Source organism: Hypanus sabinus, chromosome 1 (genome assembly GCF_030144855.1).
Source record: "Hypanus sabinus isolate sHypSab1 chromosome 1, sHypSab1.hap1, whole genome shotgun sequence".
Classification (NCBI taxonomy): Eukaryota; Metazoa; Chordata; class Chondrichthyes; order Myliobatiformes; family Dasyatidae; genus Hypanus; species Hypanus sabinus.
Genome location: NC_082706.1, coordinates 138,510,652 through 138,525,257, shown reverse-complemented (window position 1 = coordinate 138,525,257; position 14,606 = coordinate 138,510,652). Strand labels below are relative to the sequence as shown.

Genomic DNA, 14,606 nt, shown 5'->3' with positions numbered 1-14,606 from the left:
GGAAAGTGGGCAGTTCAGAATTGTGCCAAAGAATCTCAGATGAATCTAATATCATTGTTCTAATTTATGGGGATATGGTGCCCCCTTGGCTTGATTTATCCCTACTGCTGTTGTTATTGTAAAGTTAACACAAATTCAGCCACATTGTAAATCCTACAAAAGGCAGTGGATATTGCCTAGTCCATCATGGGTAAGGTCTTCCCCACCATTGAGCGCATCTACACAAAATGTTGTCATAGGAAAGCAGCATCTGTCATCACGGACCCCCATCACCCAGGACGTGCTCTCTTCTCACTGTTGCCATCACGAAGAATGTACAGGAGGCTCAGGGCTCACACCACTAGGTTCAGGAGCAGTTACTAGCCCTCAGCCATCAGGTTCTTGGATCCAAAGGGGATAACTTCACTCAACTTCACTAGCCCTGTCATTGAAATGTTCTCACAACCAATTGACTGTCTTTCAAGGACTCTTCATCTCAATGTTCTCAATATTTATTTATTGGTATTATATCTTTCTTTCTGTATTTGCATAGTTTGTTGTCTTTTGCATGCTGGTCAAACACCAAAATTGGTGCAGTCTTTCATTGATTCTATTATGGTTATTATTCTAATATGGATTTATTGAGTATGCCCACAAGAAAATGAATCTCAGGGTTGTATATGGTGATATACATGTAGTTTGATGATAAATTTACTTTGAACTATCTTCTCTCAAAGAATTGGTGATTGGTTTATTATTGTTATATATACTGAGAAACAGTGAAACATTTTATTTGCATGCCAACCGAACCAATCATTCAAGGGAGAATAAAAGGCAAGACAGAATGCAGAATATTGTGTTTCACTTATGGAGAAAGTGCAGTGCAGGTAAACAATAAGAACAGTACAGTATATAGGCAGATTCAACAGAAACTTTTAAAAGACAGCTGGACAGGGGAAGGTTCAGAATGTTGTGGGTCAAATGGGATTAGCTTGGATGGGGCGACTTGATTGGAATGAACCAGACGGGCTGAAGGGTCTATGATTCTACCTGCCTCAACAACTTCCCCGATAGCTCATTCAACATACATACTACCCTTTGTGTACAAAATTTGTTCAAGTTCCTATTATATTTCTCCCCTCTCTAGTGCTTAATTCCCCAACCCTGGGGAAAAATAGAGTGCATTCACCTTGACTATGCCCCTCATGATCTTAAACACATCCATAACAATCAGAAGTTTTGGACCATGTAAGTACCACTGACACAGGTAGAATGAGTGACGAGGCCCTGTGTAGGGAATTCAGGGAGTTAGGTGGACTTGGGTCCACTGCCCGAGTAGAAGAGGGAGCAGCAGGTCATTGAAGCATAATACCGCTTTGACCAGTGACCAATCAGCATTAGCAAGAGCAAATTAAAGGAAAGTAGGGGCAAGTGCAGTGGCTATTGTCCGAGTGGACAGAATCAGAGTGGTGATCTTCAGGCTTTAGCTCTTCAAGGCTTCAGTCAGAGAAAGCAAAGGAAAGCAAGGTTACATTGTTTTTCCTTCCCTTCTTGATATCTGCTCAGCTAGGACAGTAAAGATGCCAGACAGGATAGTGGGAAGGCAGGGAGACCTCCAGTATTCCTGACAACTGCAACTGTGAGAAGTGCATCCAGCTGCAGCTTCTAACAATCCACGTTAAGGAGATGGAGCTGGAACTGGATGAACTCCCGATCAATTGGGAGGTTGAAGGGGTTGTAGTTAGGACATATAGAGAGGTAGTTACACCCAAGGTGCAGGACACAGGAAACTGGATGTCATTCAGGAAGGGGAAAAGGGTTAAGGAGTCAGTGTAGAGTACCCCTGTGGTCAACCCCCTCAACAACAGATACATCTCTTTGGATACTGTTGAGGAGTTGATGTAACAGAGGAAAATCACAGTGGTCGGGTCTCTGATACTGAGTCTGCCTCTGAGACTCAGACGGGAAGCAGGAGACAAGAGGCATGCTGTGGTGATAGAGGATTCATTAGTTAGGGAAACAAACAGGAGGCTCTGAGGGCAATAATGAGATTCCCAGATGGTGTATTGCCTCCTGGGTGCCAGGGTCCTGGATATCTCAGATTGAGCCCTCAGCATTGTCAAGCGGGTGGGTGAACAGCTAGAAGACATGGTCCATGTAGGTAACAATGACATGAGTGCCAAGGTTCTGCATAGAGAATTCAGACAATTAGGTGCTAAGTTAAATGACAGGACCTCCAGGGTTGTGATCTCAGGGTTGCTACCCATGTCACGTGCTAGTGAGGCCAGAAATAGGAAGATTATACAGTTTAATACATGGCTAAAAAGTTGGTGTAGGAGGGAGGGTGTAAGAATTTTGAATCATCCCTAGATTTGGGAAGCTGGGACCTGTATAGAAGGGACGGTTTGCACCTGAACTGGAGGGGAACATTTATCCTGGTGGGAAGATTTAGTAATACTGCATGGTGGGGGTTTAAACTAGAATTGCAGGGGGATGGGAACCGGAGTCCCAGGTCAGTGAGTGGAGAGGTTGTGGAGGCAGATACTGGTAAGACCACAGACAAAGTCAGGAATCAAAAGGTTGACCGTGGTGTGACTAGTGTCCTGAGCTGCCGATACTTCAATGTAAGCAGTATCGTAGGAAAGACAGATGATAGTGCCGAAGATGAGGTAGCTGGTTTACAGAAGGAAGCAATGTGTAGTGAGGAGAGGCTGTTGACAGGGCAAAATTGTAGTCAATAGTTACAATGTAACAGGTGGACAAAATCGAAACAAGTGACTACAGGACTGAAGGTGTTACATTTGAGTGTGCACAGTACAGTATACGGAATAAGATAGATGAACTTACAGCACAATTGCAGATTGGCAGGTATGATGTTGTAGGCATCATGGGCTCATGGGTGAAAGATTATAGCTGGGAGCTTAACGTCACAGGATACACATTGTATTGAAAGGACAGGCAGAAAGGTAGATGGGGCGGTGTTTTGTGTTGGTAAAAAATGAAATCAAATCATTAGAAAGAGGTGACAGAGGGTCGGAGGATGATAAATCATTGCAGATAGAGGTAAGGAACTGCAAGGGTAACAGACCTCCAAACAGTAGTAAGGATGTGGTCTGCAAATTACAACGGGAGCCAGAAAGTGCATGCCAAAAGGGCAGTGTTTCAATGGTCATGGGATTTCAATATGCTGGTAGTTTGGTTGGTGCTGGATTCCAGGAGGGGAAGTTTCTAGAGTGCCTACGAGATGCTTTTTAGAACAGCACCTGGTTGAGCCCACTAGAGGATCAGCTATTCTGGACTAGGTTTTTTGCAATGAACCAGAGCTTAAGAGAGCTTAAGGTAAAAGAACCCTCAGGGGAAAGTGATCATAATATGATCAAATTCACCCTGAACTTTGAGAAGGAGAAGGTAAAGTCAGATGTATCAGTATTACAGTGAAGTAAAGAGAATTACATTGGCATGAGAGAGGAGTTGGCCAGAATCAATTGGAAACGAACGCTGGCAGGGATGATGGCAAAGCAGCAATGGCTGGAATCTCTGGAAGCAATTCAGAAGGCACAGGATATATACATCACAAAGAGGAAGGAGTATTCTAAAGGTGAGATGTCACAACCTTAGCTAACAAGAGAAGTCAATGCCAGCATAAAAGCCAAAGAGAGAAAATATAATAGAGCAAAAATTAGTGGGAAGTCAGAGGTTTGACAAGCTTTTAAAAACCAACAGAAAGCAACTAAACAGTCATTAAGAAGGTGGAGATGGAATACAAAAATAAGCTAGCCAATAATATTGAAGAGCATATCGAAAGTTTCTTCAGATATGTAAAGAGTAAAAGAGAGGCAAGATTGTGTATATCAAAACGCTGGAAAATGAAGCTGGAGAGGTAGTAATGGGGGACAAGGAAATGGCCAACAAACTGAATGAGGATTTTGCATCAGTCTTCACTGTGGAAGACACTAGCAGTGTGGTTGAAGTTTCAGGTGTGAGGGGTTATGAAGTGTGTGAAGTTACCATAACTAGAGAGAAGGTTCTTGGGAAACTGAAAGGTCTGAAGGTGGAGGAGTCATCTGGACCAGATGGTGTACACCCCAGGGTTCTGAAAGAGGTGGCTGCAGAAATCGTGGAGGCATCAGTAATGATCTTTTGAGAATCACTAGGTTCTGGAATGTTTCTATAGACTGGAAAATTGCAAATGTTACTCCACTTTTCAAGAAGGGAGAGAGGCAGAAGAAAAGAAACTGTAAGCCAATTAATCTGACCTCAACGGGTGGGAAAATGTTGGAGTCGATTATTAAGGATGAGGTCTCAGGGTACTTGGAGGCACATGATAAGATAGGCCATAGTCAGAATGTGTTCCTCAAGAGAAAACCTTATAGGTTGTATATTGTGACAGAGACACAACATAAAGAATTTTGCTCCTTCGTGTTGTGATATGGATATAAGAAATAAAATTCTAATTTTAATGAGAGAGATTAGAGCAGGGATAATAATTAACAGACACTTACAGTGCCTTTACCAACTCTTTAAAAAAGTTTATCTAATATTGATGTCAGTACTGGTGAGAGAACAAACTATCCCTGATCTGGAATAACTAATCTGGATACTGTTGCCTACTCCAGATCCCAGGTTCCTAGTTCTGATTCTGGGTGCCCAGATCAATCCCATTTATCCAGGTAGATCCCAAGTTTTAAGATACAGAGAAAGGGTGGGGGGGGGGGTGGTTGGAGAGTGACAGAGCAAACCAAAAGGAAAGAAGGAGTGAATTACAGGAAGGAATGGTTGGATTAGGACTAATAAAGGACCAAAGGAATGGTTCTGAGGCAGCAACAGAACCATTACTAGAAGTTATTCAACTCAGCATAAGCTCCAAAAGGCTGTAACTTGCCAAGTCAGGAGTTAAAGGGTTCTTCCACAAGCTTATACTGAATCTTTCTTGTAAAAATATCTAGACAGGGGAGGAAGAATGGGAGGCTTGAATGGTTCTGGATGGCAGGTATCCTCAGCTGGGTCAGACCTGTCCATCAAAGCTGTCTTGTGCTGCCATCTAGTGGCTCTAGATAGAGGTTCGAGAATGAGTTCACACAGAAATGATCCATTAGGGCAGAATTTATCACAGAATAAAACACGCACACAAAATGCTGGAGCAACTCTGCAAGTCAGGCAATATCTCCAGAAGGAAATAAAAAGTTGGTGTTTTGGGCGAGGCACTTCATAAGGACTCTTCTTCAGAGTCCTGATAGCTCTGAGTTAAAGCTCACTTTTAGTTCATAGCTTCTTCAGAATCAGAATCAGATTTATTATCACTGGCTTATATAAGGTGAAATCTGTTGTTTTGCAGCAGCAGTTGATTGCAGACATAAAGTTACAATAAATTGCAAAATAAATAAATAATGCATAAAATTGGATCACAAGGTATTATGATGGGTTCATAGACTGTTCAGGAATCTGTCAATGGAGGGGAACAAGCTGTTTCTGATTTATTGAGTGTGAATTTTCAGGCTGCTGTACCTCCTCCCTGAAGGTAGTAATGAGAAGAGGATGGGGAGGGTCCTTAGTGACGGATGCTGCCTCCTTGAGGCACGGCCTCTTGAAAGGTCCTCGTTGGTTGTGCTAGTGTTAGTATTGCTTATACAAGCTATGCGCTAAACCTCCCTGTCCCACACATGTGGCAGATCAAACTTGCATTGTAATCTGAAGTGTTTTATCACCAGACATTAATTTATTGTGTATCTGATTTTCAGGAAAGAATGCAATTGATTGCAAACAATTGATTGTCAACGGTTACTGCTTTTAAATGATTAAACAGTAGATAACTGCCTGGTGGTTGCTACCTCCTATTGAACTGCCGCATATTACAATTGTGTGTTTCTGAGGTGGGGAAATTTTAACTTGCAATTTATTTTAATTGAATTAAGGTCATCAACATTAAAAATGCTGGAACTAAAAACTGTATTGATTTACAAAGTGAACAATTCTGACCTCCAGTGACTCTATGGATTTTACCCAGATGCTGCAGTTTTATCACAATCTCTCAGAGGGTGAGTGACTGTGAAATGAGCTGCCAGCAGACTGTGCTAGATGCCGATTCAGTTGTAATAAGAGAAGTTTAGATAGGTAGGTGGATGAGAAGGGTATGGAGGACTGTGGTCTAGGTGCAGGTAGATGGGACTAGGTAGAAGGTGAGGCTTGCATGGACTGGATGGGCTGAAGGGCCTGTTTCAGTGGTGAAGTATATGACTCTAAAATAGTGCTGTTATGTTAATTAGAACAAAGAACATAGGAGAGTACAGCACAGGAAGAAGCCCTTCAGTCAAACATCGATGCCCTGGTCTCACTACTACCATCAGACAAGAGATCCCCACCACCATGTTCACGTATAGTTATTACCGCACAACAATCAGGCTCCTGAACCAACATGGATAAATTCATTCACCATTGTGTTAGTTAGACCCCAGCCAAAGAACTGTGGACTGTTCTGATTACAACATTGCAGGGAAGATGGAGCCGGTGCAGGGATGATTTGCATGGGTGTCATCAGGATTGAAAGAAAAGGGATGCAAAGAAAGACTAGATAAGCCAGGGCTGTTTTCCCTGAAATGCAGGAGGCTTAATAAAGGCAGCTAATACTGAGAGGGGATGGGACAAAATGGATAGGAAATGTAGAGGGGTTAAATGTCACAGGTTAGAGATTTAAAGTAATTTGTAAAATCTATGAATAGGGGATGAGGAAAATGTTTTCACTCAGAGGGTTGTAGGAGTCTGTATCTCTGACCAACCCAGTCATAGTCTCATCTACCATGAACAAATCCCTTCTCCCTGCTCCAAAGAAAACAGCTATTCTAACCTCAAAGCTGACATTGAATGAGATTATTGAACAGTTCTCTAATATGATAAAATGGACTCTTGACCTCACAATTTGCCTCACTATGGTCTTGCATCTTATTGCCTGCCTGCACTGCACTTTCTGTGTAACTGTAACACTTCATTCTGCATTCTGTTATTGTTTTCCCTGGACCTACTTCAATGCACTATTGTAAAAAATTATCTTTATGGATTCCATGCAAAACGAAGATTTTCACTGCATCGTGGCACATGTGACAATGATACACCAATATTCAAACAATTTGCATTTAATTAATTAAAAATTAAATTTTCCGATTTCCTTGATGAGGCTTGAATTCTTAAGGTTAGATCTTCAGTCAGGACCTCTAGTAGGTTCATTCTTCCGCCACCATTCCCTGTAATCGATCAGTATTCAGGTTTAATAATTACGACTTGTTGCAGTGATCTGGCTTGCAATGATAGTGTGCTGTTTGTGCTGTGCATGACTCCTGTTCCTCTGTTCCAGGTATATGCATTGCCACTGCAATTTCGCTGCTTATGATTACAATCTGCGGGATGGCCACTTACGGTGCATACAAGGTACACGAAGAGCCCAGCGCCCTGACTCCCTGCAGCTAAAACTTGGTGCTTTTTGGTTAGCTGCATAAACTCCATCATTTTGTTTTGAACTATGCATTTTGCAAAGCACACTCAGGTTGATGAAAATCAATACAATATTATCAGATCTGTAGGTTTCAAAAAAGTGACTGAATTCATATTTTTCCAGAAAAGATTGTTCCGTAACTAAGAACAGGCTGGCTCCTGCAAAGCAATCCCAGTGTGGACATGAATTAAAGGAACACTATTTTGCCCTAGCATCCTTCACATCCACTTTGGGACATTCCCAAAGCACCTTGTGGAGTGCAGTCACTGTTACAGAGATATTGGGTCACACAGCAGGGAAACCGGCCCCTCAGCACAACTGGCCCATGCTGACCAAGATTATCATCTAATTTAGTCCTACCTTTTGGCATTTGGCCCATATCCCTCTAAGCATTTCCTATCCATGTCTAGGTGTGTTTAAATCCTGGTAATACTCCTGCCTCAACCACTTCCTCTGGCAGCTCTCCATTCCATATACAGAGCACTCTCTGGATGAGAAAAGCCCAACTCAGGCTGGAGGAGCAACATCTCATATTCCATCTGGGTAGCCTTCACTTTCTCTTCCTCCTCCTCCTCTCTTTTTCCATTCCCTCTCACCCCTTTCCTTCTCCTCACTTGCCCCTTACCACCCTCTGGTTCCCCTTCTCCTACCCTTTTCTCCCACCATCCTCTGTTCTCTCTTATCGGATTCCTTCTACTTCAGCCCTTATCACCTATCACCTCCAAGATTCTTACCTTATCTCATCACCCACCTTCCCCTCGTCTCACCTGTCACCTGTACTCCCTCACCCCCCCCCATCCTTCTTATTCTGGCTTCTCCCCACTCCCTTTGCAGTCCTGATGAAGGGTCCCAGCCTGAAATGGCGTCAGTTTATTCCCCTCCATAGATGTTGCTTGATTTGCTGAGTTCCTCCAGCGTTACGAGTCGCTCTGGGGAAAAAAGTTGCCCCTCGTGTTTCGATTGAATCTGTCCCTCTCACCCAAAATCCATGTCCTCTAGTTCTTGCTTATAATGCAAGAATTGCCTTGCCTGTCTGCGATAGCATGCTGTCACACAAACAGCAATGTGAACAGAGTGACTCAAGAGGTTCTGCAGGAGCAGGAAACACTTGTGAAGACAGTGGGAGCATTATCATGGGGGATCTTCCTTGCTCTTAGAGCCATAGAGTTATATAGCATGAAACAGGCCTTTTGGCCCACTGAGCCCATGCTGATCATCAAGCACCCATTTACACTAATCCCATTTTATTCTCCACATATTTTCATCAGCTCTCGCACATTCTACCATTCATTTACACACCAGGGTAAAATACAATGGACCAATCCATCTTTGGGCTGTGGGAGAAAACAGCACACTTGGAGCAAGCCCACCAGGTTGTGCAAACTCCATGCAGCAAATACTGGAACAGGACAGAACCCTGACACATGCAGCTTTGACCTTCAACATCCAGCTGAAGAGGCAAAAGGGACCTCCACTTAATTCCTTATCCAAAGCCCCTAGAGGGCAACTGGAGACAGTACACTGCACTGGAGAGCTCTGTGTGTTTTGTTGCTCTAGTCTCGGGTGTGGAACTTGAACCCGTAACCTTCTGAAAGAACAACAAATGAGAATAAACACCCAACTGCAGACCCGAGAGACTCTGAGGTCCACTGGCCTCTGTGTATGTTGGAAATCTTGAGCAACACACAGGATGCTGGAGGAACTCAACAAGTCAGGCAGTGTCTGCGGAGGGGAATCAATATTTCAGGCCACAACCCTTCATCAAGGCAGATAAAAGATCCGCATCTGAAATGTCGACTGTTCATTTTCCCTCACAGATGCTGCCTGAGCTGTTGAGTTCCTCCAGCATTCTGTGAGCATTGCTTAAACCACCAGCCACCATTTTACACCAGGGAGAGCTAAATTTGTCTGGCTCTCCAATTCTTACTACTGTGTTATATCTCACCGATGTACCAAGTGGTAAATTGGGTCTAATTTTAACAGTTCCATTTTAAACACATTTAATTATCCCACTGAGTTCTCACTTGCCTCTAACACATTTCAGATTTAAGTCTTCTTATTATGACTGACAATACCTCAGTCAGAACTTGTGAACTGCATTGGCCTCTTTGCCAGTGAAAGTAAGACAGGACAGTGGCAAATTGGGTAGAGCTGCTGCCTCTCTGTGCCAAGGTTCGATCCTGAACTCTAGCGCTGTCCATGTGGAGTTTGCACGCTCTTCGTGTGATCACATGGGTTTGCTCCAAGGAGTCCCATCTCCAGAAAGAAAAGAAGGCTGGTAAATTGTCCCTAGTGTAAGAGAGTGGCAGAATCTGAGGGAGTTAATGGGGACAGAAGGGGTGTAGTGTAGGGTCAGCATTCAGCTCCTCCCTGGATTACAGACACCCCATCCATATGAGTGAGTGTTTGGGAGACCAGCGAGGAGAATGGGGGCCCATCCACTGGCTAGTGCAAGGCTGCAGGTGTCTTCTGCCAGGTGGGAAAGGGGCATTTCTCCCTACCTTTTCTCCTCCCTTCTACACTTGGGACTTTGGGTGAGACTGCTGCACTATGTGGTGCTCTGTAATATACACAGATCGCCCAGAAGCATGTCACCTCTGCGGGCTGCGAAAGGCCATGTGCCACGAAGCTGCAGGCTCTGTTCACTTATCGAGGGAGGAGGGGAGCTGCTTCTCGCCTTCTGGCCACCCTCTTTATATCTGGTAATCCAGTATGGTGGGGGTAGGGAGTGGAGGGAAGAGGATGGCCTAGTGAATTTGCTCCTGGGATTGATCAAGTTCTGTAGTCATGGTCCTGAGGCGTGCATTGGAGAGCTTCGAGGGCATGTCTGTGCCTGGGTAACCCTGGAGAAAGAACGTGCTTGCCCCTGGGTATCATGGAATTTTTCCGTGACCGTTGAGCACCACAGGGGATAAATTGCACCCTAGGTGGGCATGGGACTATTTAAATTTAGTTCATGTTTAGTTATTGTTATAATGTCTAGTGTTATTGTTGTAGTTTGTACTAACGCAGAAGTTGAAATAAATGTACGTAAAAATAAAACGGGTGCTCAGTGGTCAGCAGTGGTTTGATGGGCTGAAAGGCCTGTTTGATGAGATACTTCAGCAGAGTTCAGTAGTGAGAGTGGATGGACCACATTTTGTTGGTGAAACCTCAACCAACTCACATAGCATGGGAATCTGGAAGTTAGTAATTTCGGTGTGGAGGGATGACCTGTAGTTAATCTGGGAATCTCGGGCGGTTCTGCTCACAGATGCGAAAGAGATGAAAGATTATCTTTATGTGTCACGTTTACATCAAAACATCAGAGCATATGGTGGAATCTGTGTCAATGACCAACACAGTGTGAGAACGTGGTGACGGCAGCAGCATAGCATTCCCGTAACTTACTGACCCTCATGGTTTCGAAAAGTGGGAGGAAACCCGAGCACCCGAAGGAAACTCACTTGTTCACGGGGAGAACGTACAGACCCATTACAGACAGCAGCAGGAACTGAACCGCGTTGCTGGCACGTTGATGCATTACACTAGCCGCCACCTCAAAGATGCCCTGTGATCACGGAGGGAACATGCAACCTTCTCACAGACGGTAGTGGATTTGAACCCAGGCAGCTGACATTGTAATAGCATTAAGCTTCCCACTACGCTACCATGCTATAAGGCCCACTCTTTGCTGCAGCGTTCACTGTGAGAGAATGTCGGCATTCTGTTGCGATAGAGGGAGGAGGAAGGCTACTGCTTGCAGTTCAAACATCTTTGTTCCTTTTTGTCTTCCAGCAACGGAGTGCCTGGATTGTACCGTTCTTCTGTTACCAGATCTTCGACTGCACCCTCGACACTCTTGTCGCTATCAGTCTGCTTATCTACCCAAACTCCATCCAGGACTACTTGCAACAACTGGTATGACACAAATACTCTTCAAAATCAAAGTCAAAGTTGAATTTATTGCCATGAGCACAAGTACATGTCTGCCCAGGTGCAATCAAAAACTCACTTCTAGCAGCATCACAGGCACATAGCATCAGATAAGCAGCATTCAGAAAAAACAGACGATGCAAAATTTTTACAAGAAAGAACACAATGAAAAACATCCATTTTACCGCAAAGTGGTCATAGCATTGCTAAACTGTAGTGCTGTAGTGCTGGTTGGTTCAAGAACTGAATGGTTGAATGGAAGTAACTGTACTTGAACCCGATGATGTGGGACTTCTGGCTTCTGTACCTCCTGCTTGATGGTAACTGTGAGAAGATGGCATGGCCCAAACGGTGGGGATCTTTGACAATAGATGTTGCCTTCTCGAGACAGTATTTCTCTGTAAATACTACTGTTGGTGGGGAGAGATGTGCCCATGATGCCCATGATGTAATGGGCTTGTTGCATTCCTGTGCATTGAATTCCTTGTACCTGGCCACATGGCAAACAATCAGGACACAGTACATCACTAGCAGTTTGTTAGAGTTTTCAGTAACAAGCTCAACCTCAAGAGAAAGTAAGTCTGTGTGCTGGGCCCAGAGCAGGGCATTCAAAATGTTAATGGCTATGAAGTTAAAGGTGCTGATCCTCTCATCACCAGTATAGATTGCAACATGTTTACCCTGCTTCCCCTTCCTGAAGCCTCAACCAGATATTTAGCCTTCCTTAACACCTTCTCAGACAGTCCCTCAAGACTGAAGGTCTTCCGTGCTGGGTTTCTGGGCGGCTGATGAAGCTGATGCGGGAACCACAGACTTTTCCACTGACAGGACAGCAGGTACCTGACAGGGTGGTGATGAGGTTGTCCATGAGGTGATTCACATCTCCCACAGGGCTGCTGTGTGCTTTGATGGATGAGCCTGAAGGTTCTTGGTTTCCTTTCAGCATTCATTTCTGCACTGTGTGCAGCCATGGGCCAGACATTCCATGAATCAGTGGGGAGAGAGTCTTAAAGTTATTCTGCATGGGGAACAGGTCAACTTGCCCACACGGATCACGTTGACTAAGTGGGCTAGCCCATTTGCCTATCAGAAATGCGCCTTCACTCTGTCCACCACAAAAGACAGGATCTCCTGGTGGCCATCCATTTAGAAACATAGAAAACCTACAGCACAATACAGGCCCTTCGGCCCACAAAGTTGTGCCGAACTTGTCTCTACCTTAGAAATTAGGCTTACCTATAGCCCTCTATATTTCTAAGCTCAATGTACCTATCCAAAAGTCTCTTAAAAGACCAATTCCACTTCCCTTTCCCACACCAAGATGACCATTCACATCTTCTCCTACTGCAATAATGAGGTCAAACCCAGGCCAGAGGAGCAACATCTCATATTACAACCTGATGGCATGAACTTCATTTCTATAACTCTGGTAATCACTCCCCTCTATTTTTCACTACCCCCCAATCCCTTTTCTTAATTTTTTGTTTTTTCCACCATTGCCCATTCCGGTGGCCCTCCCAGCCTTTCTCTGCTCCCCGGCCATCATCATTTGCTGTATCACCTTCCTCTGGTTCCCCTCCTCCTTCCCCTCCACAGTCAACTGCCCTCTCCTGTCACATTCCTTCCTCAGCCTTGCCTCTTCCACTTACCCCCTCCTAGCTTCTTACTCCAACACCCCCATCCCTCACCACCCACATTCCCCAATCTCCTGGTTTTATCCATCACCTGCTACCTTGCACCCTTCTCTCACCCTGCCTTCTTATCTTGGCTTCAGCCCCATTCCTTTCCAGTTCTGATGAAGGGTCTTGAACCAAATCAGTGACTATTTGCTTCCTTCCATAGCTGCCTGACCTGCTGAGTTCTTCCAGCATTTTACGTGTGTTGCTCTCATTTGCCTCTGTATAGTCCATTTCCCTCCAAGTCTTTCCTATCTACTTGTGCTTCTTCAAGGATGCTTGAATCTTTTTTCCATCTCTCCACTTGTTCCCATGCTGGAGCTCAGGAGAGAGTGTGTTTCAGGGATTCATGCTGATGTGGTTTGCACTGAATGATTATAACAATTGTCGGTGCTCAGAATGGAGGTGGAGATGGGTACGATGGGAGTAAGGACTGTGTGGATCTGTGTGATGCCATATACCAGCAGCTCCAGGGATAATTTGTTTCTTGCCTTCTGCTTCCACAGCCTGACGACTTGCCATATAAGGAAGACATCATGTCGATGAACCCAATCTACTTGCTCATTATGGTTGTTTTCTTCATCAGTGTTATTCTGGCCTTCAAGGTAAGCGTGAGCCAACCTTGCTCAGCCTTTCTCCATGGGTTCAAAGTTCAAGGTAAGCGTGAGCCAACCTTGCTCAGCCTTTCTCCATGGGTTCAAAGTTCAAGGTAAGCGTGAGCCAACCTTGCTCAGCCTTTCTCCATGGGTTCAAAGTTCAAGGTAAGCGTGAGCCAACCTTGCTCAGCCTTTCTCCATGGGTTCAAAGTTCAAGGTAAGCGTGAGCCAACCTTGCTCAGCCTTTCTCCATGGGTTCAAAGTTCAAGGTAAGCGTGAGCCAACCTTGCTCAGCCTTTCTCCATGGGTTCAAAGTTCAAGGTAAGCGTGCGCCAACCTTGCTCAGCCTTTCTCCATGGGTTCAAAGTTCAAGGTAAGCGTGAGCCAACCTTGCTCAGCCTTTCTCCATGGGTTCAAAGTTCAAGGTAAGCGTGAGCCAACCTTGCTCAGCCTTTCTCCATGGGTTCAAAGTTCAAAGTAAATGTATTATCAAAATGCATATATATCACTGTAGCTCTGTCATCTATACCCTTCCTTAAGACCAAAAGTAAACTCTCACTGAAGCCCTGCACAGTTGCAAAAAGATGTCCATCACTTTACAATAACATTTTCCTTCCTTATTCTGCCTGGGTGGTATAGAATCAGGATTAGGTGCTTTATTACTGACTGAAATGAAATGAAATGAAATTTGATGTCTTGTGGCAACAGTACAGAACAAAGACATAACGTTACTATGAATTACAGAAATCAATAAATAATGTCAGAAACAAAGGGATAACAAGGTTGTGTTCATAGATTCATGAGCCATTCATTAATCTGATGGTGGAGCAGAACAAGCTGTTTCTAAAGCATTGAGAGCAAGTCTTCAGGCTCCCTTACTGATGATAGTAATGAGAAGGGGGCATGTTCTATATGGTGAGGGTCCTTAATGATGGATGTTGCCTTCTTGAAGCACCA

At 44.4% G+C, this 14,606-nt stretch overlaps 1 protein-coding gene across 1 annotated transcript in view; it reads left to right on the top strand.

The window, feature by feature from the left end:
* Positions 1-14,606, top strand: part of laptm4b (lysosomal protein transmembrane 4 beta) — a 49,192-nt gene that overhangs the window by 20,817 nt on the left and 13,769 nt on the right. The window contains exons 3-5 of the mRNA XM_059948115.1: positions 7,325-7,398; positions 11,240-11,362; positions 13,560-13,658. Coding sequence (XP_059804098.1) covers positions 7,325-7,398; positions 11,240-11,362; positions 13,560-13,658 — 296 coding nt within the window. The remainder of the gene's footprint in view (positions 1-7,324; positions 7,399-11,239; positions 11,363-13,559; positions 13,659-14,606) is intronic.